Genomic DNA, 25,926 nt, shown 5'->3' with positions numbered 1-25,926 from the left:
CCGCCATGGCCTCCCAAAGTGCTGAGATTATAGGTGTGAGCCACCTTGCTCGGCATAACTCAGAGTTTTAAAAATAACACAGGAGCTGAAAATGTGCCAGGTAAAGTTGCACTGCATGCCTTCGCCCTCTAAACTAGGTGACAGCCCAACCCTCCGTATAATCCTAGGGCTGTCTGAAACAAAACCACATGGGAGGAGAACAGTGGCAGGGGCTCCTCTATATTTGATGGGCATGGGGGATTTACCTGATTGCCACTATCTTCAGGAACTTTCCAAAGGAGTAAAGTCACTTAGAGTTGGTCACTAGAGCTAGTGATTTTTTTTTCAAGAAGCTGGATATTACAACTTTATTTCTACGTGTCTCTCTTACAAATAATTAATATTTTGTTAGATCCTGTCCTAGGAAACCATGTTAGAGCTTCCAGTGCACATCCTTAATTCCACGGGCTTCACTCTCCCTTTTAGTTGTGGCACAAGTGACCACAACCATTACAGTCAGGTGCTGAGCATCAAAGCAAACACGTTTCTGTGTGTAGCACCACAGCCCTTTTCTCATTTGTTCATACAACCGTTTTTTAAATTGAGGATCAATTATGTGTCCCAAGCATCAAATATTCAGCAGTGAACAAAGAAGTTAAAATCCCTTCTGGAATTTATATTATTTGGAGAAGACAAATAATAAATAATATCAAATATGCAAAATGTACAAAACCAAATATATAGTGTAAATTAAATATACAGTATATTAGGGATAGATGCCAAAGATAAAAAGATAGGAAAAGGAGATAGGGAGACCAGGCAAGTCACCACAGAGTGGGTGGCATTGCGTAAAAGTCTGAAGGAAGGAAGGAGGCTTGGGGCTGTGTATCAGAAGAGCGTTTCAGGCAAGGAGAACAGAAAAGACAAAGGCTCAGGAGAGGCCAGCGTGCCTGGACACTAGTGAAGACTGGGGCTTCCAGCCGGAGATGAGGTTGCAGGGTGAGGGCACATTTAACTGCCGACTTCCAGGTCACAGTTGGGACTTTGGATTTTCTTCTGAGTGCAATGGGAAGCAGATACTGTGTTTCGAAGAGCACCTAGTTGAAGTTTTGAGATGATGACTCTTTTGTTGTAGAGGAAAGAAGGGGTGAAATGATCAAAGCAAAGGCTGCTTAGAAGGCTGATGCATGGATCCAGGAGAAAGATGTTGGTGTCTTCAGGGAGGGTGGTGGCCAGGGAGAGGTGAGAAGGGGTCAGATTTTGGATATTCTCTGAAGGTAGACCCAAAAGGATTTTCTGGCAGATCAGATGCCACGTGAGAGAAAGAGAGGAGTCGAGAATAACTGAGATCTTTTGACTCATATAGGCATCCCACCAAATCTAAAATCTTCAGACTTTGCTGATATTCCCAGGAGTTTAGGAAGCACTTTAAAACACTAATGCTAACAATAATGCTGGAGTCTATATTCAAATTATTAATGCTTTATTTCTTTGCTTTCTTGATTGACACATATATGGTATATATAGTTTACCGAATATAACTTTCTTTATATCTGTTTCCACGTGTAAAATTATTTCTCTTACCTAAAGAATACCCAAACTTCTCTTAATTTTAAAACGAGAGATGTGGGCTGGGCACGGTGGCTCACACCTGTCATCCTAGCACATGGGAGGCCAAGGCAGGCAGATCACTTGAGGTCAAGAGTTCGAGACCAGCCTGGCCAACATGGCAAAACTCCGTCTCTACTAAAAATACAAAAATTGGCCAGGTGTGGTGGCGGGCACCTATAATTCCAGCTACTTGGGAGGCTGAGGCAACAGAGTCACATGGACCCGGGAAGCAGAGGTTGCAGTGAGCCGAGATCGTGCCACTGCACTCCAGCTGACAGAGCAAGACTCTGTCTCAAAAAATAATAATAATAAAAATAAGTAAATAAAACAAGAGATGCTACTGCCTTGGGCCAGGGTGGTGGTGGGGTAGAAGGGGTAAGAGTGGTCAAGAGGACTGTCTGACACACCAAATGGGAAGTATCAGAGAAAGACAGGATGTCTTAGTTAGCTTGGGCTGCTGTGACAAAGTATTAGGTTGATGCAGTTGCGATTAAAAGTAATGGCAAAAAGCGCAATTACTTTTGCACCAACCTAATACCATAGACTGGGTGGCTTACAAACAACAGAAATTTATTCCTCAAAGTTCTGAAGGGCAGAAATCTGAGATCAGGGTGCCAGCATGGTAAGATTCTGTCCAGGGCTCTCTTCTGGGTTGCAGACTACTTTCTTCTTGTTGTATCCTCACTTGATGGAAAGAGACTGAGCTAGCTCTCTGGCCTCTTCTTATAAGGGCACTAATCACATTCACGAGGGCTCCACCTGAATGACCTGATTCCTTCCAACCAGGCTCCACCTCCTAATATCATCACTCGGGGGATCAGATTTCAACGTATGAATTTTTGTGAGGACAAAAACCTTCAATCCATAACAGAGGAGAAATAAAGAAAATAAATTGCTCCAATGTATTAATGGTAAGTGGATTTTTGTTGTTGTTTTCGAGACAGAGTCTCTGTCACCCAGGCTGGAGTGCAATGGCACAGTTTTGGCTCACTGCAACCTCTGCCTCCCAGGTTCAAGTGATTCTCATGCCTCATCCTCCAGAGTAGCTGAGACTACAGGAGTGTGCCGTCACACCCAGCTAATTTTTTTGTATTTTTAGTAGAGACAGGGTTTCACCATGTTGGCCAGCTGGTCTCCAACTCCTGACCTCAGGTGATCCACCCACCTTGGCCTCTTAAAGTGCTGGGATTACAGACACGAGCCACCGTGCCCCACCAGATGTTTATCACTAACAAGAATGAAGAATAGTACATGATATCTTTGTGGGTGGGCTCATTTAACAATGATTTTCTAGTGTCTTCTTGGTGCCTAGGTTCTAGAGACATGACAGTGAACAAGATGTACAGAAATCCCAAATCTCAAGGAGCTTACATTCTGGAGGGTGGAGACAAGTGATATGTATGTCATACGTCAGATGATAAGTACTAAAGGTGGGGGTGGGTGTGGTGGGGGGACAGCAAGGAAGGAGGATGGAAAGTACCAGAGGGATTCATATGTAGTAAATTCTTAGAATTTGTTAAATAATATATGGGGTTTATTCCTATGTCTACTTTTTAAACAGCTTGATACAGGGAAATGTATTCATTTGATCAATTTGACTACCAGCAAAATAGGCCATGGGTCACACACTTAGTATTTCTAGATTCTTCAGAGTATTAGAAATGAAGAATGAAGCATAGCACCCTTTGTAAGGGTAGTGGCCCTTGCGCACTTTGTGCACCCTGTAGGGATAACAAAGAATGAGCAGTAAACGGTACTTAGTTAGATGGTAGTCATTGCAGGCAATTGGCTTTAGACTTACACTTCGTATCAGCTCTATTTAACCTACTCAGGTTGTCCTCATTAGGGCTTTTCATTTGGAACGCTATTATAGCAATCATATATGGTATTTTTAGCATCTTATATAAACTTTCCCACAAATGCCCAACTTATATAATCAGCTCCCCCTCGGCCCCCCCACCCCCGGCTTTCTTTCAGCTTCCCACAGTTTTACAGTAGGGGCAAGGAGGTGTGAGTGCAATAGGGGATCCCTGTACAGTGACTGCAGGTGTTCAGGTCTCAGAGACTGGTTCCCCCTCTCTAAACAGGGATGGGTATGTACCAACAAGATGTGTTTCTTGATACCCTTCTCTTCTATTCTCAGCCCTCACCTGCTGTTACATTTTCAGCAGGTATCACATTGCTGTGTTCCTCAGTCTGGGAGATGCTCTGCCTCCTCTTACTGTGTTCAAACCAAGCCCTGGGGCTTGGCTCCAGAGGCAGAAGGCACCTTAGGGGTAGTTCCAGTTCCCTCTTTCTACAGATAGCAAATGAGGCCCAGGGAACCCAGGTGACCTCTTCCCTGGCATAGAGGCATAAATACAGTCAGCACCAGGTGTCTGGATTCCCTCGCTGGTATAGCTTCTACGAAACTAGCAGCTTCTCAGATCTCAATTTTCTCATATATATATAATGAGAGGTATGAAAAGATGGTATCTAGAGACCCCTCCATCTGTGTATTCTGTAGAAAAATGCTATTGGGGACCAGGCGTGGTGGTTTATGCCTCTAATCCCAGCCTATTGGGAGGTCGAGGCAGGGGAATTGCTTGAGGCCAGGAGTTTGAGACCAGCCTGGGCAACATAATGGGGCCCCGCCTCCACAACAAGTTAAAAAAAAAAAACAAAAAAACAATTTGCTGAGCAGAGAGGCATGCGTCTGTAGTCCCAGCTACTCGGAGAGGCTGAGGTGGGAGATTGCTTGAGCCCAGGAGGTCAAGGCTGCAGTGAGCTATATACTCACTATGCACTGCAGCCTGGGTGACAAAGCTAGATTGTGTCAAAAAAAAAAAAAAAAAAAAATCTATTGGGTAGGTACTCTTTATACAAAACGTTATAGTTTACTCTCTTTGAATAGAACATTATCAACTGAAATGAATCAGGAATGGGACATATTTTGCTTGGACTGACAAATTCAGTTTCTTTTTTAATAAGAATGTAAAGAAACAAATGGTAAATTCACCCACAGCAAAAAAAAAAAAAAAAAAAAAAAGAGGTTCAAATACACATCTTCAGCCGAGTTGTATATAAGAAAAGCACTGTGTTATGTTACTCTTAAATAGGAGTTTACCAAACTATATCAGGAAAAGTCTTATGGTGTGGCAGTGGGAGGCGGGGATAAGCAGGCAATGATGGTGATAAGCATTTTCCAAATTAGGAAACAGATACGCTTTTCTTCTTACTCTCTTACATAACTGATCTATTTTAGAAGACAACACTCAAAAACCGAAACAGAATACAAATCTCATGATTTTACTACTTTGTTAGCAAAGAACGACACGAGCAAGTAATGCAGAAAGAAAAGGAGAGCTCTTCACTCCATTATACTTCTCCTAGCCAGGGGCAGCTTAGCAGGATTCCCTCTTCTCCCTCACAGCCTGCTGGGTGACTCAGAGACCTGTCTAAATTTTAGGAAATGAACGAAGAAGGACACTAATTTTTCTCGCCTTTGAATTTAAACAAGCAGTCACATTATTGTGCAACTTTTGGGTGGCAGAGAATGATGGAAGGGTGATCTGTGATAGTGCCAGTGACTGCTTTGCCTAGACTTCCTGATTCAAAGGGAAGTTATGCAGCACACAAAGGCCACAGCGGCAGTACAGCCTCTTACATAAATAAGTTACATAAATGAGAACAAGTTATGTAAATGTATAAACCAGCAAACATGAATTATAACCATTCACAAATGCCAAGGAGAACACGGTAAGATTCCTCCTACGGTCCCATTTTTTTCTCCCGCACATTATCATAATTGTGCCATTTTATTTCACATCAGAATCACATGTGGTTGTCATATTTATTAGGGAAAGGAACTCCAAAGGACAAATAATACTTCACATTATTTTCTGAACCATATTGTACTTCTGGCAGAAATCCCATAATAGAACCTGACTTTATATTTGAAGTTTATCAGTGTTTATTAATTTATTATGCTCCTTGTAATAAACATGAACACATTGATTATTTACTATTTTACATTTTGCAAGTTGCCATTAAGAACAAAGATGTGTTACAAAAATGAATGTGCGTGTACACATGGATATTTGTTATACTATTGGTGATTTCAAGTCTCAAGGGAGTATGTGAACATCAGCTGAAAGTCACTGTTCTGCTTGTTAAGGAAAGGTAGTAATTTAGGGGTTTAGGATTGGATTTAAGGTTATGCTCATGACTTAATCCCAATGCTTCCCACGCCAAATGCTTAGGAGGTGCTCCTTGGATCTAGCTGCGATTTGCTTCAGGTGCAATGTGAATGATAAATGAACTTGTTTCTGTCTGCATCCTGTTGGAACAGGAGGCTTGGCTTTTTCTCAGGCACCTCTTTTTTATTCATTCCCTTTAGGGTAATATAACTCTGTCTTTTCTGACGTTACACGACTTGTTCGTTGTGTAGTGAAAACACATTAACTCAAAACATTTTTTTGCCTTAATTGCCTGTTCCTTATAAAGAGAAATATTAAACTTTTACCAATTTCAAACATAGCATGCTCAGGTGAACTTTCCAATTAGCAACTTCTTTTACTTTGAAAATCTCATATATTTCTATGAAATATTACATATTTTATTAAATATTACAATGATTAGTCTAGCGTAGTAACATAATAGTGGAATAGACGTGATCTTAAAATCTATATTAGCTGTGTGATTTTTGACAAATAACTTTCCCTCTGTTTCCAATCATTTGAAAAAGGACTAAAAGTTCTAAGTGACTCCCAACATTAACAATCTAATACCCTATCATCAAATCTATATTTTCAGCGGAGAGCTTTAAACTTGCTGCTGTGAAGTTTAAGGGAAATAGTACCCATTATCTTCTTCTGTCGGCAAAACTGCTTGGGTTGTAGTAATACGGTGACCGCCATGTGAAAAACATGTTTCTTGGTGTTTTCTTTTAAAAATGCCAAATATAGACGTTAACCAGCTGTAAGGCAGTGCTTGAGGTGTGGAGACACCAGAGGAACCTGTGGTCTTTCTCCTTCGAGGTGGGCCCACGATGAGTTTTGAGCAAGACGGGCAAGCAGTCACCTGGCACCAGGAAAACTCCTTGCCCTCTGGGGGGAGTCGCCCCAGGAACGTGGGTTTTTTGTTCATATTTAAAGTTGAGTCCTCTAGAACCGAAGAGTCCCAGTCATCTGCCAAAGGTGCCCTCCCAGGCCCCCTGCTTGGGCGCGCCCACCTGGAACCTGGGCATAGAGCTATGAAAATGCAGACCCGCACAAGCGCGAGGCCACGCCGGGAGACCCCCGCCCGCCAGGGGTTGGGGCAGGTTCGGCCTGGACGGGGGCGTCGGGGGAGGGGTGGTGACCCTGAGTCCCGCGCGGCAGGGGAGCGTCCCCCAACCCCCGGCAGGGACGAGGGCCACCGCAGGTGGGGGCGTCGGCGGGCAGGCAAGCGGGGACTGAAGCTCCGGGCTCCTTCGGGCTTTGTTCCGTCACGAGCCGAGCCCTCCTTTCCGGAGAAGCCAATTAGATCGACGGAGGAATCATCCGACCTGCGTCCCCCACCCGGAGGGGGCTCGGAAAGGGCGGGGCCCAGCGCTTGCCTCCTCGGGAGCGCGGCCGCGGGCGGCGTGGGGGAGTCCCGGGCGCCGTCGCCGAGCCCGGCCCCGCCCTCGCCAGGCCCCGCCCTCGGGGCTTCCCGGGCGCGCGCAGCCCCGCCGTGTCCGCGCGCCACGCCCCCCTGCTCGCGGGCCGCGTGCGGAGCCGCGCGCCCGGGAGGCTCCGGGACCGTGGCGGCGGGCGGCGGCGGCGCAGCCCTCCGCGGGCCATGTCCTCTCCGGCGGTGGCGAGGAGCTCCCCAGGAGGGAGTCAGGAGATGGCCCCAGCGCCGCAGGGCCGAGGCCGGTTCTGGGAAGTGGGCGGCGGCAGCGGCCATCGGCTGGAGCGCGCGGCCGCGGAGTCGGAACGCTGGGAGCTGCTGCTCCGCCGCGGGGAGCTGCTGGCGCTGGGCGGCCACCTGAAGGGCGCGCTGGAGGCGTTCGCGGCGGCGCTACGCCGCGGGGCCCCGGCCAGGCCCGAGTGCCTGGGCGCCCTGGTGGACTGCCTGGTGTTCAACTACCGGCTCCGCCACGGGCTGGGCTGGAGCGCGGCCCCGGTTGCGGGCGCTGACGGCGGCGCCGGCGGGCTCCTCAGATGCCTGGGCTGCCGGGGCTTCCTGAGCGAGCCGGTGACCGTGCCCTGTGGCCACAGCTACTGCCGCCGCTGCCTGCGGAGGGAACTCCGCGCCCGCTGCCGCCTCTGCCGGGACCGGCTGCCGCCCGCCACCGCCAGTGCCACTGATGCTGAAGGGACCGCCCCGCGGCCGCCGCCTCTGGCCGCCGCCATCGCCGCCTCAGATTTCAGAACCAGCGTCGTCCTCAACCACCTGGCCGAGAAGTGGTTTCCGGGCCAGCGCGAGCGGGCCCGGGCGGCCGGCAGGCTCGGGGAGCTACTGCATCAGGGGCGCTACCGGGAGGCCCTGGCCGCCGCCTGCGAGGCGCTGCGAGCAGGTGACCGCGCGGGGATGCGGCGGGGCCGGGCCGACCGCACCCTCCTGGCCCCGCGGGCCGGGGACCCGGAGCTTGTCTGCGCCCCGAGAGTCTCCTCTGCTTCCCCGGGGCCGCTGGGCCGCTGGCGTGTCGGGTTTCGGGGTGCTGGGGGGTGTGGGAGGGGGCGGCGCCCCGGGGTGCTTCGGTCACAATGGGGATCGCCCTGGGAGCCGAGTGTGACGCGGCGCGGGGAGGGGCGCTCGGCGCGGGGTTCCCTCGGCCGCGGCCTGGCTGTCGGGCGCGCGCTCCCGGCGCGGAGTGGGTGACCTGGACCGAGGCCGCCCCGGCGCGGGATGGGTGGTAGCTGGGCTATCCCGAGCGGCCGCTCGCTTCCTGCCGCGCGCTTTCCGGGAATTGGCTCTCGGGCCGGGCCCGCCGCGGGGAAACGACTGCCGGGGCGGGGAGAGAATCCCCCGCGAGGGCAGCTAGGCCGGGCAGGCGGCGTCTCCCTTCCTCACCCACAAAAGTCACCGGGACAATTGGGAACCGCGGGAGGGCAGAATTGCATAAGCTGGGGGCGGGGGGCGTTGTGTAACGAGTGACGTCCGGTGGGCGTGGCGGGAGCTCCGCGCGGGCACCCGGCCCCGGGAGGCCCCGCAGGCCGCCGGGCTTGGGGCGCGGGGCGGAGCTGCCCCGGGTGGTCCCTTGCTACCTGGAAATGCCTGCACTGGTTCCTCTTGAAAGTTTCAGCTGGCCTGTTTCAGATCATGCTCATTTCCTATGTACTTTGCAGTGCACCTAGCTTATGGTAAAGATGAGAGGGGCTCCCTGATCCAGAGTTCTCTGCCACGCTTTTCTTGGCCTTTCCACTTAGGATCAGGCTGTGGGGAAAGGCCTTGTAGGTCTTGAGTGCATTTCTTAGTCTCCAAGAAGCAGCCTCGGCCTCCTAACCTAGGTTAGCACTTTCTTCTTAAGGTGGTTTTAGGCGCTGAAAGGGGGCAGTTTCAAGCTTCTCTTATGTAAAAGGAAAAGATGTTCTATAAATCGGTAGTTCTCTACCAGGGGGATTTTATCTCCCCTCTCTCAGGGGGCATTATCTAGAGCAATATCTGGAGACATTTTTGGTTGCCACCTCTTGTGGGGGGTGGTGCTGGTATGGACATCTAGTGGGAGAGGCCCGGGATGCTGCTCAGACATCCTGCGAGGCACAGCAGGATTCCCACAACAAAGAATTATCAGGCCCCAAGTGCCACTGTTGATAAACCTTGTGTTACGCGTATTTCAAGATTTTAGGGTCTATCCATTGGCATGAAATGATAGGGGAATAATCCCCGAGAAGATAGACATCTAGAATAGCAACTGACTTTAGGTATTACAGGTAAATTTGTAGACTGTGTAACTGAAAGGATTATCTTTCGGGTCATCTTTTGTCCCAAGTGCTTAGTCATATTGAACTAATGTCAAGATCTTGCGTTGTTTAGTATCTTTGGAGTTCGAAGCACAAACCCCGGAGATTTTTGTATTCTTTCAGTGCCTTTGTGAGGAGTAGGCAGGTATAAAATAGAAAGATAGGCTCAGAACAAAAGAAAAGTATTTGGAATACAGAATTCTGATACAGATGACTCTGCCTGTCTGGGTGAATAAAGTAAGAGAAGAGAAACTGGACTCAGTTGTACAGACCACCTAGTAACTGACCATGGTGTGATTTTTAAAGCGAGGAAGCAGATGCCAGGCAGTGAAGACTTGCACACCATCACACTGTTAACTGGTGGAGAGGCAGTGCTGTATCTTCCACTTCTCCTAAACGTTGGTCTAGGGTTCATCCTGCCTTATAGCACATGTTCAGTATACATATCCAAGGAAGTTTTTTTGGTCACTGAGGCTGAACCTTACGGACATTACTACTGATTTAGTAATTTGACCTTAAATTAGGGGTTTCACAAGAATCCAGGTCCTGGTCCGTGGAAGAACAGTGAGCGCTTTTGCTAATTGAGGTCTAGCTTAACATTCTGTGACCGATAATATTTTAGTTAACAGAGATTCTGGTTCTTGGATCGAGGATATTATGTTTAACAGGAAAAGGCTCTGAAAGATGTAATCTCTCCTTTTTTCAAGTTGCATAGATTGCACATGAGGATTTTGCCCACTTAGCAACTTAATTCTACTTTTGCAGGAATAGAACCCAAGTCTTCTGACTTTCACCGCATTAGCTTATTTTTTCCTCATTTTTAGTTCTTTCAAGAATCATTAATTCCATTCTTGAAAATGTCTGAATGGCACTAATGAGGATAAGTTTTTTAATCTTTTGAATTCTTAATGTGAAGTAACAGGAAAAAAAATCTCAGAGCTAACAAATTAGAGTTGGTAAAGGGCCGATTTATAAGTGTTTCACAATTTATGGGTGTAAATCAAAATGTTAACTAGTACAGTCAAGCTGTTTGTACAGTCCTTAGGCTTTAACTTCTTTGGAATTGGCAAGTTAGGCATTTGCCATGTATTTATATAACTGTACAGTTGTAGTTATTAATGATCCTGTCATTATTGTTGATAATGAAAAAAGATCTTCACTATAATTTCTTCATATAATTCTTATAATGAAACAAGTAAATACTATTAACTAGAAAAAAATCTAGTCTGCAGTTAGCCCACACACATCCAAACTTATCTCTACCAGCAGCAAAGGAAAGCTTGAAAACCTTTGCCAAAATCAGAAGTTTCCCATTTAGATTACATAAGTTTCTGTTGAATTGAAATATATTTAGATAACATTTAAACCATTGATCTTTTGGTATTAACTCTCAGATGTTTCATAACTTTCTGTCTTTTTAGTATTCAAGGATATTATGTAAAGTTTTTCCTGCACTGAATCTCTGTGCTTGAGCCTATTTGAAATGATCCCACTAAGCCATGCTGCCTGCCTTTTGCGTTTAATGTTTTTTTGCACCGATTTGTCTCCTTCGTGTGTTCACCTCTCCCCCAAAAGAAGACAACAGAACAGTATAATTTAGAATTTGTACAGGTTAAAAAATAATAATAAATGTTGTAAGGGGGGGGTGACATTTTGTTTTAAAATATTTGGGTAAGGAAAATTTTGTCTTTAATATTAATTCTGTAATCCTTGACCAGTCCTGGTGGCTCAAACATGTAATCCTAGCACTTTGGGAGACTGAGACGGGCGGATCACTTGAGGCCAGGAGTTCGAGACCAGCCTGGCCAACATGGTGAAACCCCGTATCTACTAAAAATACAAAAAATTACCCAGGCGTGGTGGTGCATGCCTATAGTTCCTGCTACTCCAGAGGCTGAGGCAGAACTGCTTGAACCTGGGAAGTGGAGGTTGCAGTGAGCTGAGACCACACCACTGCACTCCAGCCTGGGCAACAGAGGAAGACTCAGTCTCAAAAAAAAAAAATTAAAAATTAAAATAAAAATATGATCCTTGACTGTTACCCAGTATTTTTACATTATTTATATTAATATCATTTGATCTTCACAGAGAATTCTATGGAGTACTGTAATATTATCCTCAGAGGGAAACTGAGGCACCTATGGATAGACATGCCATGTGGCTTAGTGATTAAAGCTCTGCATGCTGGAAGCTGACACCTGGGTTCTAATCTGACGCAGCCCTCGGCTCTCTCCTACCTTGTGCATGTTGCCTAACCTATCTGTGTTTTGATTTCCTTATCTGAAAAATGAGAATAAGCTCTACCTCATAGGGTGTTCTGAGAATCAAATGAGTCAAAACATGCTGAGTGCTTTAAATAGTGCCTGACACAGAGTAAATGCCCAGTAAATGTTAATTACATATTTTTAAAATGTAGAAGTGTGTTACGGCTAGAAGGGGATTTCGCTGAAGTGGAATCTAAACCTTGCGATTTTACATCCTGTTCTGTTCTATCACTTGGTAGAGAGTAACGATTACATCCCGATTTTAGTTTACACATGTTAACTAGCAGTTTAGCATTCATCAATAAACTATAGATACTGAAAAGCTTTAGCTATCAGAAGATCAGTCAAATTATAGGTAAATACTGAATACATTTAAAGAAAATGTAGAGGGTTTTTATTTAGTAACTCAACTAGGTTAAAATGAAGAAATTTGAATTTAAACAATACAGTAGTTTCCCGTTATTTGTGGTTTCAGTTACCCACATGATACAGTATGATCAAATATTTTGAGAGACCACATTCCTGTACCTTTTATCACAGCATATTGTTACATTGTTCTATTTTATCATCAGTTATTGTTGCTAATTTCTTGCTACACCTAATTTATAAATTAAAGTTTATCATAGGTATCATAGTATATATAGGGCTTGGTACTATCCGAAGTTGCAGGCATCCGTGGGAGTCTTGGAACGTATCCCCCTTGGATAAAGGGAGGCTCCTGTAACTTATTTATGTCCTTACTTATTGTGCAGAGGACTTGAAACAGTAAACACTGATGTCTGTATGGTGATTATAGTTCACAATTATTTTGATTTCTATTATCGTAACTGATCCATACACAAACTCATGTGAGATAGGAGGGCAAGTATTAATATCCCTAATTCACAGATTTAAGAAAAGTTCCAAGAATTTTAGGTGAGTTTCTTAAGGCAAGTAAGTGACCAAGTTAAAACTGAAAGCAGAACCCAAATATGTGCATATTGATTGTAAACACAAAGTTTATTTAAAAATTAGCACGCAAAACATAAATCTAAAGTATTCTTACTATTCAACAAATTTTTATTGAGTAGCTACTATATACCAGGCATTGTTTTAGGTGCTAGAAATATAAAAAGGATTAAAATAAAGTCCCTGTCCTTGTAGAGTTCGTATTTTTTGTTTCTTTTGTAATTGCAGCAAATTGAAAATCCCTAGAAAATGGGGTTTACTGCTTAATTGACTTCTACTTAACCAAGACTATATCTCTTAAGTATTTTCTTTGATTCATAAGGTACTTTAAGGATTTTTTTCCTTAGTGCCTCAGGGTTACTAAAAAGATCAACTATAATGGCTATTGATATAAATGATAAAAAAACTGATTCACGTGTCCCATTTCAAATGAGTAATTTGTTTTTTAACTGTTTTTCATTCATCAAATGCAGAATTTACCAAAACTGAATTATCTTAGATTTCTAGTTATTTATATATTAACTTTTTGTTTATTCAGAATCATTTTTCTGTTTTTTGGAATATTTCTAAGAGGCTTGGAAAATCTCAAGTAAAATTTTAAATGAATTTGTATAGTGTTCTGCCTCTTTCCAAAGGTATTTCTCAGAATTGGAATTGTTTTATTATTGAAGTTGAATGACTTCAGGGAACTCTAAAATGCAAGATGGAAGCTTCTGTTTGGTTTTTTCTTTCCCTTTGGTAAGGTCTTTTACTCCCCCTCCCCTTGACCCACCTTTGTGCTATCTGTTGTCCAGTCTGTTCTCCTGATCCCTAAAGATGTTTCTTATCTAGGCTACCATTTATGTGGGTAAAAGACAAGGTAGAAAATACTCTTCCGTATCTTGTATCAAGGGTTGATCTAATATCTTCATCACTTTGTTTTGAGATATTTTGGAATGTTATCAGCAATTATTATAGATGGAGCATATATGTCCTAGGTGTGGTGTTAACTGTTTAACATGCATTATCTTATTCAGTCCTCACAGCAGTTATAAAATGTAGGTGTTTTAGAGGTAAGCATATTATAGGTGAGGAGAGTTCAAAGAGTTAAAGTACCAAAAGGGGATCTGAACCCAATTTCTGAATCCAGTGTTAATGATTTTACTATCCCAAACTCCTACTCCTGAACATTCTTAATCAGTGATCAACAACTTATCAATTGGCAGCTTTGAGCTCAACCCTGGTAACAAAGTCCTACTATACTGAACATAATGAAGCAATAGAAGCAAAAAAAAAAAAATTGATATTCTGGTTAGCCTTTGAAAATTTTGATAGCTTGATATATAAATCTAAGAAAAAGACACTCAGAAAAATGAGAAAAAGGATATGAATAGAGAACTTTATACACAGTCCAAATACTGAATAAACACAAAGTTTTAAAGGTCAAACTTAATGAAGAAATGGAGGTTGTTAAAATTACGATGCTATTTTTAATTATATGTTTCTAGCAAAGAGAAAAAACACAGCTTGTGGGAGTATAAAATAAAGTTTTTATAAAAGAAGGGTTGGCAGAATGTGTTGGAAATGTTGTATATCTATGTAACTTTCTAGGCCCTGCATGGTGGCTCATGCATATAATGCTAAAACTTTGGGAGGTAAAGGAGGGAGGACCACTTGAGCCCAAGAGTTTGAGACCAGCCTGGGCAACATAGTGGTACCCTATCTGTACAAAAAATTTAAAAATTAGCCAGGTGTGGGGGCACGCACCTGGAGTCCCAGGTACAGAGGCTGGAGGATCTATTGAGCATAGGTGGTCGAGGCTGCGGTGAGCCATGATAATGCCACTGCACTCCAGCCTGGGCTACAGAGTGAGATCTTAGATCTTTTCTCAAATAAATAAAGTACAGTAAATAAATAACTTTCTACATACTGTATAGCAAATAACTAAAAAGGAAAGCAGATACATAAAGATGGACAGATAGGCGTTTGTTATCTTGTTATCCTTTTTATATTGCCAGCGGTTGGAAGTAACTGAATTGCAGAGTAGGAAGTTTTTAAATAGGTTGTGTATATAGTAGGATATTTCACAACTATTAAAAATCATGTGGACTAGTATTACATGGAAGAAAAAAGCAGATTATAAACAGCATATATAGTATATTTTATAAAACTACATGTTAAAAATGTGCTCTACACATAAAGAACAATAATGTATGGGAGGCCGTTGTTTTAGACTGACCTCCTGCACTAGGCACCAGCAGACCAGACAGAATTAGAATGGAGGCCCTTGTGCTGAGTGCCACATAATCAAACTGAACTTTGAATTTGAACGGAAATGAGCGTTTTCTTAAAAAAGAAAAAAAAAAAAGATTTCAGTCAACCTGAGTTAGTGAAATAAGAAAGTCCTCTTTGTTTTAACCTGTAAAGAAAGTTTTCAACTTTAAAACAACCAATCTACTTTTTGTCCCTTATTTCTGCTTTCTTCAGCCCTTTTCTGCCTAGAAGGCTAACCACCTCTGCTTAGCTCATTAGAAGACCCATTTTATAGAATGAGCTGTTGCCCATTTCTAGAATCACAAATAAAAGTCAATTCGAACTTTAAATTTGTGGTAATTTTTTTCTTTTGTTAATACCAACACTGGCTATTTCTTTGTGATGGGAAAAAGATAGTTTTTAACTCTTATTTCTATATTTTTCAAATTTTATGAGTAAACATTTTTTAAGCTTTTGTGATTTGAAAAAAACTTTCTTGAAGGTGAACTAAAGAAACAACTTTAAGACCTGTTACTAACCATGGATCCCTAAGGATTGGAACAAAGATAGGAAACCATGACTCTAGAATAGAAAACTCTCTCTTCAACCCATGAAATAAATGCTTTGGACAGCTGAAGACTAGATTCCTCAGACGGTGGAGCAGAGTCTTATTTAAATCTTTTTACTTGCCGAATGACTTACAAATAATACTGGGTATAAAAGAAGAGAAAATGGGCACATGAATTGAGCTTAAGGAATCAAATTTTAATGAATTTTCCCTAATTCAGGAAACATTTATCAAAGCCAGGATCTGAGGATAAAAGGCAGGAAATAACGGAGGGAGTTCAAAAATCTTTAAATTAAATTACTTTAATAAATGCTGTATATATACAGTGAAGGCACATAATCATAATAGCAAACATGCCATGCTTTCAATGTACCAAGCCCTGTTCTAAGTACTTTGCACCCATTAACTTACTCTCTAGAGTAAGCCTCAGGGTAGAGACTGTTACTAACATATTAACAGCATGGAGGTAAACAGCTAGAACTCTGGAGCTGGCTTCCTGAGTTAGAATCTCGAATCCACCAATTACTAGCTGTATGATCATGGGCAAGCTGCATATACTCTCCACTGTTTTCTATAAAAATGTGGACAATCCTAGATCCATCTAGAATTGTGCTGAAGATTGTAAATCATTTAGAACAACACATAGTGGTGTTAATAATGTTTTAAAAGCCCCGGAATTTTAAAGCTAAGGAAATTAAAGTACAGAGATTACTTGTAATTTACCCCAAGTCACAGTGAGTAGGTGGAGGAGCCAGATCATGCTCTTAGTGGTTATCATAAATTGTGGAGGAAGACCCAAAGCAAAGCATCTTGGGAGGAGATTGGTGAGCTGTCTTGCTGGATGATAAAAAGTTATCAAGATAAAGAATGGCATGATAAGGGAGGAGCTCAGCACAGGAAGGAGGCATGGAATAGAATGGTATGCATGGGGCAGTGTGGGTAGTTAGGTATAGTTGGGACTTTGAGTGAGTGGGAAGGTTCATAATGATAATTAAGGCTGGAGAGATGGGCAGGAGCCAGGCGTGGAGGAACTTGTACTAAATAATACCTGTTTTACCTTGTGGATGGTAAGGATGTAGGTAGAGTAGAACTGAAGGCAGGGAGATCAGTGAGCAAGCTATTGCAATAGTATTAGAGAGAGATTTGGGGAGCCTAACCCAGGGTTACTAGCAATAGGATTGGAAAAGGGCAGATTTGAGGAATATCATAGGAGGTGACATTTACAAAGTTGATTCTGATTTGGGAAGTTAGTGGTGTCAGTAATACAGAATACAATGAAAAATGCTTTTTTGGTGAAGAATATGCGGAGTTTGAGAAAAAGTATGGCAGGCAGTTGGAAATTTGATGAATCTGAAGTTAGGGTGAAAAATCAGTACTAAAGATAAAGATCAGGGAGTTAATTAAATCATGACGACTAGCACATCTGTCCCTGCTTCTGGTAGATATGGAAACAAGACTAGAGATATTAAGTGATTTTAGAATAAGGTCACAGAGTTAAGTACCACAGTCATATTCAACACAATTAGCCCAAACCATGTTGTCTTTGGATTCTGTCAAAGTTGTCAATTTTTTGACAACAAAATTCAAAAATTTTGACAACTTTTGAAATTTTGTCAATTTCAAAAATGGAAAGTACATAATATGCCAGGCACTTGCTGGGCACTACAGATACCTGCAGTAATGGAGTGAGCACCAGCATCTTCCCTGATGGCGTGTGCAGTGAGGTGACTCGTTCTCTCTAGTGTCCTCAAGGTCACGTAGAGAGCATACAGTAAATACTTGTTGACTCTTTCAAACTTAAGTTAATGATACAGTCAGGACTGATAGCCATTTTGTTGTCTTTCTTGAAAGTTTACATGGAAGGCAGACCTTGTGTATGCTTTCAAAGGGGCTCATTTAGCGCACTTGGCTCTTAAGAATTTGAGATCAGTGAGTATGATGGTCCTAATCTTTTTTAAAAAGTATCGGAAGTTTGAACTCACCTGATGGGTTTTTTTTTCCAAAAAAAAAATCATTCAAAATAATCCGTTAACATTGGAAATTCTCAGTAAGAACATTACGTACAAGGAGTTAGAGAACAAGAGTTTTAAAATCTGGCTCTTTTTATCTCTACTTAGGGCATGCATCTTCTCTTCTTACCCCAACATATACTGACTTTTTAGGACCTCCTTTAGAGAGATCTCAATATCCTGAATTTTTCTGTGTGGAGAGGGGAAGGAATATGTCTTTTGCTTTGGTCAGAGTGGATACATTTTATAGTTTGTTTTTTCAAAGACAGGTCTTCTGAGTCACTTCTTTCACTGCTGCTGTAAAGAAACTGTATAAAGGTTATTGAGCAGTGAAGGCATGGATAAAAGGGGAAATATTCATCGGTTCTGAACGTGCATGTCATCAAATATAAAGGAGTGAGAACTTGATGTATAAGAAAAAAATTGAAATAAAAAAAATAAAAATCCAAGAATGGGCTGCTTGTTGCAGTAGTGAACTCCTTCTTGCTGGAGGTACTAGAGCGGAGTCTGTCTCAAGGATGCTATTGAAAGCACCCCAGCTGTGGGTGGAAAACTGCACTTTCTGAGCCTAGTCCTTTATAGCCTGGAGTTTTTGATGCTGATGCTTTTACTACTTGTTCTTAGACTATTTTGCCATACACTGCTCTGTTTTCTCAACTCCAGTTGTACTTGACAAGTCAGTGTTGCATGATGCTGTTTCACAGTAAAATTTTCTAGCTAGATTATAAGCTCCTCAAAGACAGGAATAATGTAAAACATTTTTGAATACCTACAGGGTCTAGGTTTGTGCTAGGAACTCTTAATTCTTGATTGATAATCATATTGAACTTTTAATTCTTATGCATTTTGTTCAGAGATAATTTTTCATTGCTTTAAGAAGCACAAGACAAAATATTCTAGACATGTCTTTTTTAAGAAGTAAAACATTTTTATAAAATATTAATTTTATTCTTTAAATGTTTTCATTGATATAAAATTCTGGGAACATTGTAATCCCAGTTCTCAGGCACCAGCAACTGAAAGAGGCCTTCCTAAATTAATCGCTCAAGTGAGAGTTTTCAATAGAAAAGCAGCCATCTAAAAACTAGAGTAAACCCAGCAGCTATTGATGAATTTTATTAAATTTTATTTAGAGCATTAAGGTGTTTATGCCCATCTTACAGTGAATACCTTATGCTTTTAAAGATCTCAAAGATAGCTTTAAAATAAGAGTCAAGTTAATGTCATTTGTTGCTATATTAAAAATTAATTTCTTGCTTGGACATCAGTTTTAGAACTATGTACCTGTAGTAATTGATTGCAGTAATATCAGTGAACCAGCTAAGTATCTGAAATTCTGAATGCCATAGGATAATAATTTGGCTTCTTAGTTACAGATGTAGATGATAGTGAAATGAATCACAAAGCTTTTTTTCTCAGGAGTATTTTAAATTAAATATATTTTGAATTGGGCCAATACTGTTTTTGCTAGTGGCAGGAATTAAAATTCGATCTCTTAAAAGCTGACTCTTATTAACCCATTTCCTCCAGAATCAAGACTACTGTGTACCCTCATAAGATTGAGCCTTTATCAGTCCCTTGTCACTGTGGGAATTCCACATGTAATAGTTACACATATGGCTATTTTTATAAATGAGGATTTAGAAAGTAGGGTAAAAATATAAGATTTACTATAAAAAGGCAAATAAACATCTAAGAGATATGTCTTTAAAATCTTTGTAGACTACCCTTTGTTAAAAAAAAAGTTTTCTTAGGAGTGATTATTCATATTATAAAAGTATTTACAATATTCTGGAAAACAGTTTCCTCCACCAAAATGATGTACTTACAATGATTTGATACAACTTCTAGATAAGATTCAACATGTAAAATGGGCTGTGCCTATACTGCCCTTGGCTTATAGACTTTAGTTTGGTGATTATTAACCCTGGAATCACTAAGTCATTTCTTAATCTGGTATGATCATATTTTGTGGATTATGTAATAATCTTTTTAAAATAATCATATCCTTATAAAATATTTATTTCAGAGCCCAGTGACTTGATTGTAAAAATTTACAGAGCGGAATCATATGCTGGTCTCCAAGAGTTTAAAGCAGCCATAGAAGATTTAAATGCAGTTCTTTTTCAACTTCCAGATTGGCCTGAGGTAAAATTACTGTTTTATGTTTGCATAAATTGTAAAATTTCAACTATAGGGGACGTGCATTCATTCACAGTTAGAAATTTTAACAAAGTAGATGGTTGACTCCAAATAAAATACCTAGTGCTCTAGAAATATAGGTTCAGCTAGGTGCAATGGCTCATTCCCATAATCCTAGCACTTTGGGAGGCTGAGTTGGACGGATTGCTTGAGCCCAGGAGTTCGAGACCAGCCTGGGCAACATGGTGAAACCCCATCTCTATAAAAAACACAAAAATGAGCCTGGCATGGTTGTTCGTCTCTGTAGTCCCAACTACTCAAGAGGCTGAAGTGGGAAGGCCACTGGAGCCCTGGAGATTGAGGTTGTGCCACTGAAGTGCCACTGCATTCCAGCCTTGGTGACAGACCCTGTCTCAAAAAAAATCTAGGTTCAATATTTTGAGTGGATGAATATCATCTCACAATTTTTTAAATTATAGGAGATTTTTCTTTCATAAGGAACAAACAATTTATGGTACAGGAAAAAAAAGACTTTATTATACAAAATGTCTGCAAAGAAATACAACTTGCCATGTTGTGAAGATGGATACAAACTGGACTTCACTGAATGAGATTTATTAATGGAAAGAGAATAGGTTCTTAAAGTTGGAAACTTTTTGAGGTATTATATGGTAACTAGGCAATTAGGCAGTGATTTAATTCAGAAGATAGGGACAAAGGAAGTTGCCTTGCCCATGTGGCTTTTAAAAAGACTTTGGAATGTGTATAACATACAATCAGTTTACAGATTCTCCTTTTTATCAAATTGTCAAGGCAAATTAGTCCAAATGTGTTCTTTAAGATATAAGTTACTCTTTTAAGTGACTTTTTCCCTCCATTCAAAACTGTGTCTTTGAGGACAGTGTAGTAAGGCTGCTCTAAAAATTACAAATTAATTAGAGAAATGATACGAAATCTCAGGATGGCATGACTGGTTAGTACAAAGCAAATGTATTCAGAATAAGAGGGCAGTGGTTGGTGTGCATGGCTTTAAAACTATTGAAAAGGAATCTTCTGGACTTACCACAGAAGTGATGTAATCAGAAAGGTTTTCTTCAGCCATTAAAGTGGTAGCTAAAAAACTGTTTGGCTAGAATGTTCTTTAGGCTCCTCTTATATTAATACTAAGAATCTCTTTCATTCTAATCACATAAGCAAGGAACATTTAAAGCTTACCAGGTGATACTTTATTGGTGGACTAACCCACAAACTGAATTTTGGGTTTATCAGTGATAATTAGTAGGACTCTAATTTTTGTCGTAGAGTTTGCTGAACTCACATTATGAAGGAGAAAAGTGAAAGACAAAATAAGGGATTTATGAAAAGTGTCATGTCTATAAGTACTTTCTTAAAAAATAGCATGGGCAATTATACATTCCTAATAACCTGGAAGAAATTTACCATATTGCCCTAAATCTAAGACAAAATTTTTTTCACATTTTAATATTTCTTTAATTTTGATGGATTCTTAAAGTCAGTATAATTTTACATTTAATTTCCTTTTCCCTCAAACAGTTCTTATTAAATCAATAATATTTAAATCAGTAATTTCCTTAAAGTGTGGGGACATGGTATTTCTGATCCTGCCAAGCTCAGACTTGGTGTGGAACTTAGGTGAAAAAGTCATTGTCTGGGCCTCAGTTCCCCTGTTAGTGCTTCTCCAGGGTGGTGTGTAGGTATGCCTTTAAAATGCTTTGGCCTCAATTATTCAGAATTTCAAAGTCTGCATTTCCTTTTTTTGTTTGTTTGAGACAGAGTCTTACTCCGTCACCCAGGCTGGAGTGCATTGGTGTGATCTCAGCTCACTGCAACCTCCACCTCCCATGTTCAAGTGATTTTCGTGCCTTAGCCTCCCAGGTAGCTGGGATTACAGGTGCATGCCACCACACCTGGCTAATGTTTATATTTTTAGTAGAGGTGGGGTTTCACCATGTTGACCAGACTGGTCTCGAACTCCTGAACTCAAGTGATCCACCTTTGTCAGCCTCCTAAAGTGCTGGGATTACAGGCGTGAGCTACTGCACCCAGCCCAAAATCAGCACTGCTGAGCAGACTGTTGTTTTTCTTTACTTGATAATGATTTTTTAAAAAGCAATTCTTACCACAAAGGTTTTATATATGTGCTTTTATTGAAGGTCTACTTCAGGAAAGGAAAAGTACTCTGCGATGCTGGTTTTTTAGGTGATGCCTTACAACTCTTTCTTCAGTGCTTAGCCCTTGATGAAGATTTTGCACCTGCAAAGCTGCAAGTACAAAAGGTAATCAGTTTACCAACAATTACAGTTCAAGGTAGGGCTAAGAGACAGGTTTAAAAAAAATGCTAATAAAAGTTGGAATAAGAACATAAGTAGTAAATAAATCTAACTTAGGAACAAATGTGACAATTTGAGTGGTTTTCAGGTTCATGTACGTATTATATTGAGTTCTTAGTGAAATCGAAACATTTCATTCACAGATATTTCAATGCATTTTTTTTGTTAGTATTCTAATAGTTTGTTCAATCTGAGCCAGACTGATGGTCCTTAAGCATTACCATCACGATGTTCCTGCTCAGAAGCCTTACTGACCTGCCTTTTGCCTTTTACTTCAGGTCTAACCTTTGCTTACTCCCCAGGATTGCCAATAGTATTGCCCAGTCCATTTGTTTTGCCTTATTTTTTTCAATACTCCATATGTCACTTTCCATACTTTGTTCTATTTGTGGTGTGTTCGTAATTAATTTTTTAAAATAGGAGATGAGGGAAGGAAGGGAGCTGTCTGATGAAGTGACTTTGGGAAGCATTGGGTTAAGCCAAGTTAATTAGGTTTCTCCAGAACATTTCATAGCTTTTGATATGCCAGCATGAAATAAAATAGCACTCAGCTCTTACAAGATTTATTCACAGAATATCTTCGAAAAATTCTTTGAGAAAATCTATGCTAATACAAATTCAGGGTCCCAGTCATGATGCTCTCCTGCACATACTCAAAACATGCCACATTATTTATCACTGTTGCAGTGTTTCTTAGTGTGTGGCTTTTTGTCAGAATCATGTGGGAATCATGTTAAACCTAAAGAGTCCTGGGCCCACCAACTACAAGTCTTTGATTCAGAATCTCTGAAATTGGAGCAGTCATTTAAGAAGCATCCCAGGAGATGTTTATGTACCCTGAAGCATGAGAACTTTGAGATTACTCTCAGATCTCAGCCCCCTTAAGAATCCAGCTGGCATTGGTATAGCCTCTATGAGGTTTGTTTGCATATACATTCTAGCCCACTGATTTAAGAAGAAAATGTTTACTATTGTCTGTTTTCTGACTGTTCCATGTTCATTAGTGTTATCTTCTTGGTAAGACTGCAAAGTTTAATTTTAAGAGCATGTGTTTCTGCATTTTGCATGCTGCCAGACATCCTTCTATTTCTGTAACTGTTGCCGGTTAATAGGATCAGGTAGATGCAAAACAAATAATGTTTTAGAATATTTTGTTTTTCTCCAATGTACTTTTTCTAAGTTGTGGTATAATTTACATATAATAAAATGCATGGATTTTACACTTCAGTGAGTTTTGAAAAATGTATGTACCTGTGTAACAGCATCCCAATCAAAACAGAGAATATTTCCATCACCCTTGAAAGTACCTTCATCTCCTTTCCAGTAAATCCTCCATCCCCTGCTCCTAGAGGCAACTACTGTTCAGATTTCTGTCACTGTAGAGTAGTGTTGTTTATTCTAGAACTTCATTGGAATGGAATCATACAATATATACTCTTTTGTGTCTTTTTTTTTTTTTGCTGAGCATATTTTTTAGATACATCTAGTCATTTTTAATTGTTTTTTAAGTATTCCATTATATGAACATAATGGAATTTGTGGTTTTCAGTTAGTAGTGATTTTCCTTTGGATTGTTTCCAGTATTTTTTCCTGATATAAATTAAGCTGCTATGAGTATTCTTGTACAAGTCATTTTGTGGACATATGTTTTTACATCCCTTTGGCAAAAACTTAGCAGTGGAATTGCTGGGTTCTAGGGTGGATGTGTGTTTAATATATTTTTTAAAACAGAGGAAATGTAAATGTGTATATACAGATTTTTAAATGTTTGCTTATTAAATGGAGTATTTGAGCACCTACCAAAGATACGTGCTTTTATCTACATTGTTTATATTTCCATGAATGATTTATGATTTATTCTGATTTTTGTGTATTTGAAAGATAACAGCTGAAAAACCGAACCTCCAATTTAGACTTTAATATGTGCTGTACCTATAAATACAGATTGTTTGACAACCAAAAATATCAGAATCCCTTTCATTTTATTCTAGCCATGTTCTTCCCCTATCTTAACCTGTTTCTGTTGGAGTTTTAGGCATATTCCTGAGATAAGCACCCAGAAATTTGATTCTCCAGCTGTCTCCCAGCTTATTTCCTCGCTATTATAGGGAAGCTGCCATGGGGTGCTCCTAACCAAGTATTGGGCAGCAGTAACTGCCCACACAGGTTAGTTATTCAGTGAGAGATTAAATTGAGTGTAAGTACAGGGAATTTTGTAGTTTTGTAGTTAGAAGTCCAAGTTTAGTTCACATAAGTGCCCCAAGGCCAACTTCGTAAATATACATTGAGGTGAACCATGAACTATTTTGATAGGATAGGGCTCACTAAGATTCAGAGATAAATATTTAATATGTCTTTTAAGATCTTTTTATAGTCTTTGTGTTAAAAGATCAGCCTTTATCCTGAGTCTTACTACTCCCATGCTTTCCTTTCAAAGTTTTGAATCATTTCTTTGCGGGTGATTTCACCCCATGAGGCACACCTAGTTTTGCAAGACTTTTGAACTTACAGTGTTGCTTACCTTGTTCCCCTCCTGCTCATTAAAAAAATGTCTGCTACAAACTTTCTAAATATTCTTAATTAGGTAAATTTATACAAAATTATCCTTAACCAAATATTTTATATTTTCTACTACTTTTAATATTTCTCTTACAGATTTTATGTGATTTATTATTACCTGAAAACTTAAAAGAAGGCCTGAAGGAATCTTCCTGGAGTTCATTACCATGTACTAAAAACAGACCTTTTGATTTTCCTTCAGTAATGGAAGAGTCTCAGTCTCTCAGTGAACCTAGCCCAAAGCAGGTACGGGATGAGACAAGGTTATCATGAATTTAGCGTATCTATTTCTTTACAAGTTAAGATCTTCACTTTCCTAGTTTCAAGTACTAGTACCTACTTAAGTACTTTTAACCTGGTTAGTTATCTTAGTAGAATTTTTTCCATACCCTTTATTTTACACTAAAATCTTTTATGTAAAATATTTGCTAATGAATCACAATTTTAGGTCACGTGAAAGAAAACTTTTAGTTCTTTAAAAATATGTATAGAACATTGCATTTATGTTTCCTCAGGATAGGAACAGCTTTGTTATAGCATAACTACTTTTAAACCTCATTATAACATAAGTCAGCTTGATTTCTAGGGCTGTGTAAGTACAGTCATCCCTTGTATCTGTGGGAGATTTGTTCCAGGACCTCTCACAGATACCAAAATCCAAGGATGCTCAAGTCCCTGATATATTAATAAAATGGCACAGTATTTGCATATAACTTATGCACATCCTCCTGTATACTGAAATCATCTCTAGGTTACTTATAATACCTAATACAATGTAAATACTATGTAAATAGTTGTTATATTGTATTGTCTAGGGAATAATGACAAGAAAAAAGTCGATATATGTTCAGGCTTTTTTTTAGAATATTTTCTATGCCCAGTTGGATGAACCAACGGATGCACAGCCTGTGGATACGGAGGGCCAACTGTGCTGGCAAAAATCATTTACTTGTCACAGTGTTGGAATCAAGTTAGTGCTATTAAATGAACATTAAAATGAGCATTATAAGGCATTGAAATTTCATTTCAGTTTGATTCTTGGTGAGAGGAATAAAGGATAGTAAAGAAATACAGTTACCTTTGTTTATTGTATTTTTGTAGAGTGAAGAAATACCAGAGGTCACTTCAGAGCCTGTCAAAGGAAGCTTAAACCGTGCTCAGTCAGCACAGTCTATAAATTCAACAGAAATGCCTGCCAGAGAGGACTGTTTAAAAAGAGTGTCCTCAGAACCTGTTCTGTCTGTTCAAGAAAAAGGTGTTCTGCTGAAAAGAAAGTTGTCTCTTTTAGACCAGGATGTGATTGTAAATGAAGATGGAAGAAATAAGCTTAAAAAACAAGGAGGTAAAAATTTT

General features: G+C 40.6%; 1 protein-coding gene across 2 annotated transcripts in view; it reads left to right on the top strand.

Moving 5' to 3' along the window:
- Positions 1-7,286: 7,286 nt before the first annotated feature.
- LONRF1 (LON peptidase N-terminal domain and ring finger 1) overlaps positions 7,287-25,926 on the top strand; it is a 33,595-nt gene continuing 14,955 nt past the window's right edge. For both annotated transcript variants that reach the window (XM_002818826.6, XM_009243546.4), the window contains exons 1-5: positions 7,287-8,113; positions 19,551-19,669; positions 21,838-21,960; positions 24,670-24,819; positions 25,675-25,915. In XM_002818826.6, the coding sequence (XP_002818872.5) occupies positions 7,393-8,113; positions 19,551-19,669; positions 21,838-21,960; positions 24,670-24,819; positions 25,675-25,915 (1,354 nt within the window). In that variant the 5' untranslated portion in view covers positions 7,287-7,392. The remainder of the gene's footprint in view (positions 8,114-19,550; positions 19,670-21,837; positions 21,961-24,669; positions 24,820-25,674; positions 25,916-25,926) is intronic.

This window comes from Pongo abelii, chromosome 7 (genome assembly GCF_028885655.2).
Source record: "Pongo abelii isolate AG06213 chromosome 7, NHGRI_mPonAbe1-v2.0_pri, whole genome shotgun sequence".
Lineage (NCBI taxonomy): Eukaryota > Metazoa > Chordata > Mammalia > Primates > Hominidae > Pongo > Pongo abelii.
This window is presented reverse-complemented; position numbering and strand designations above follow the sequence as displayed.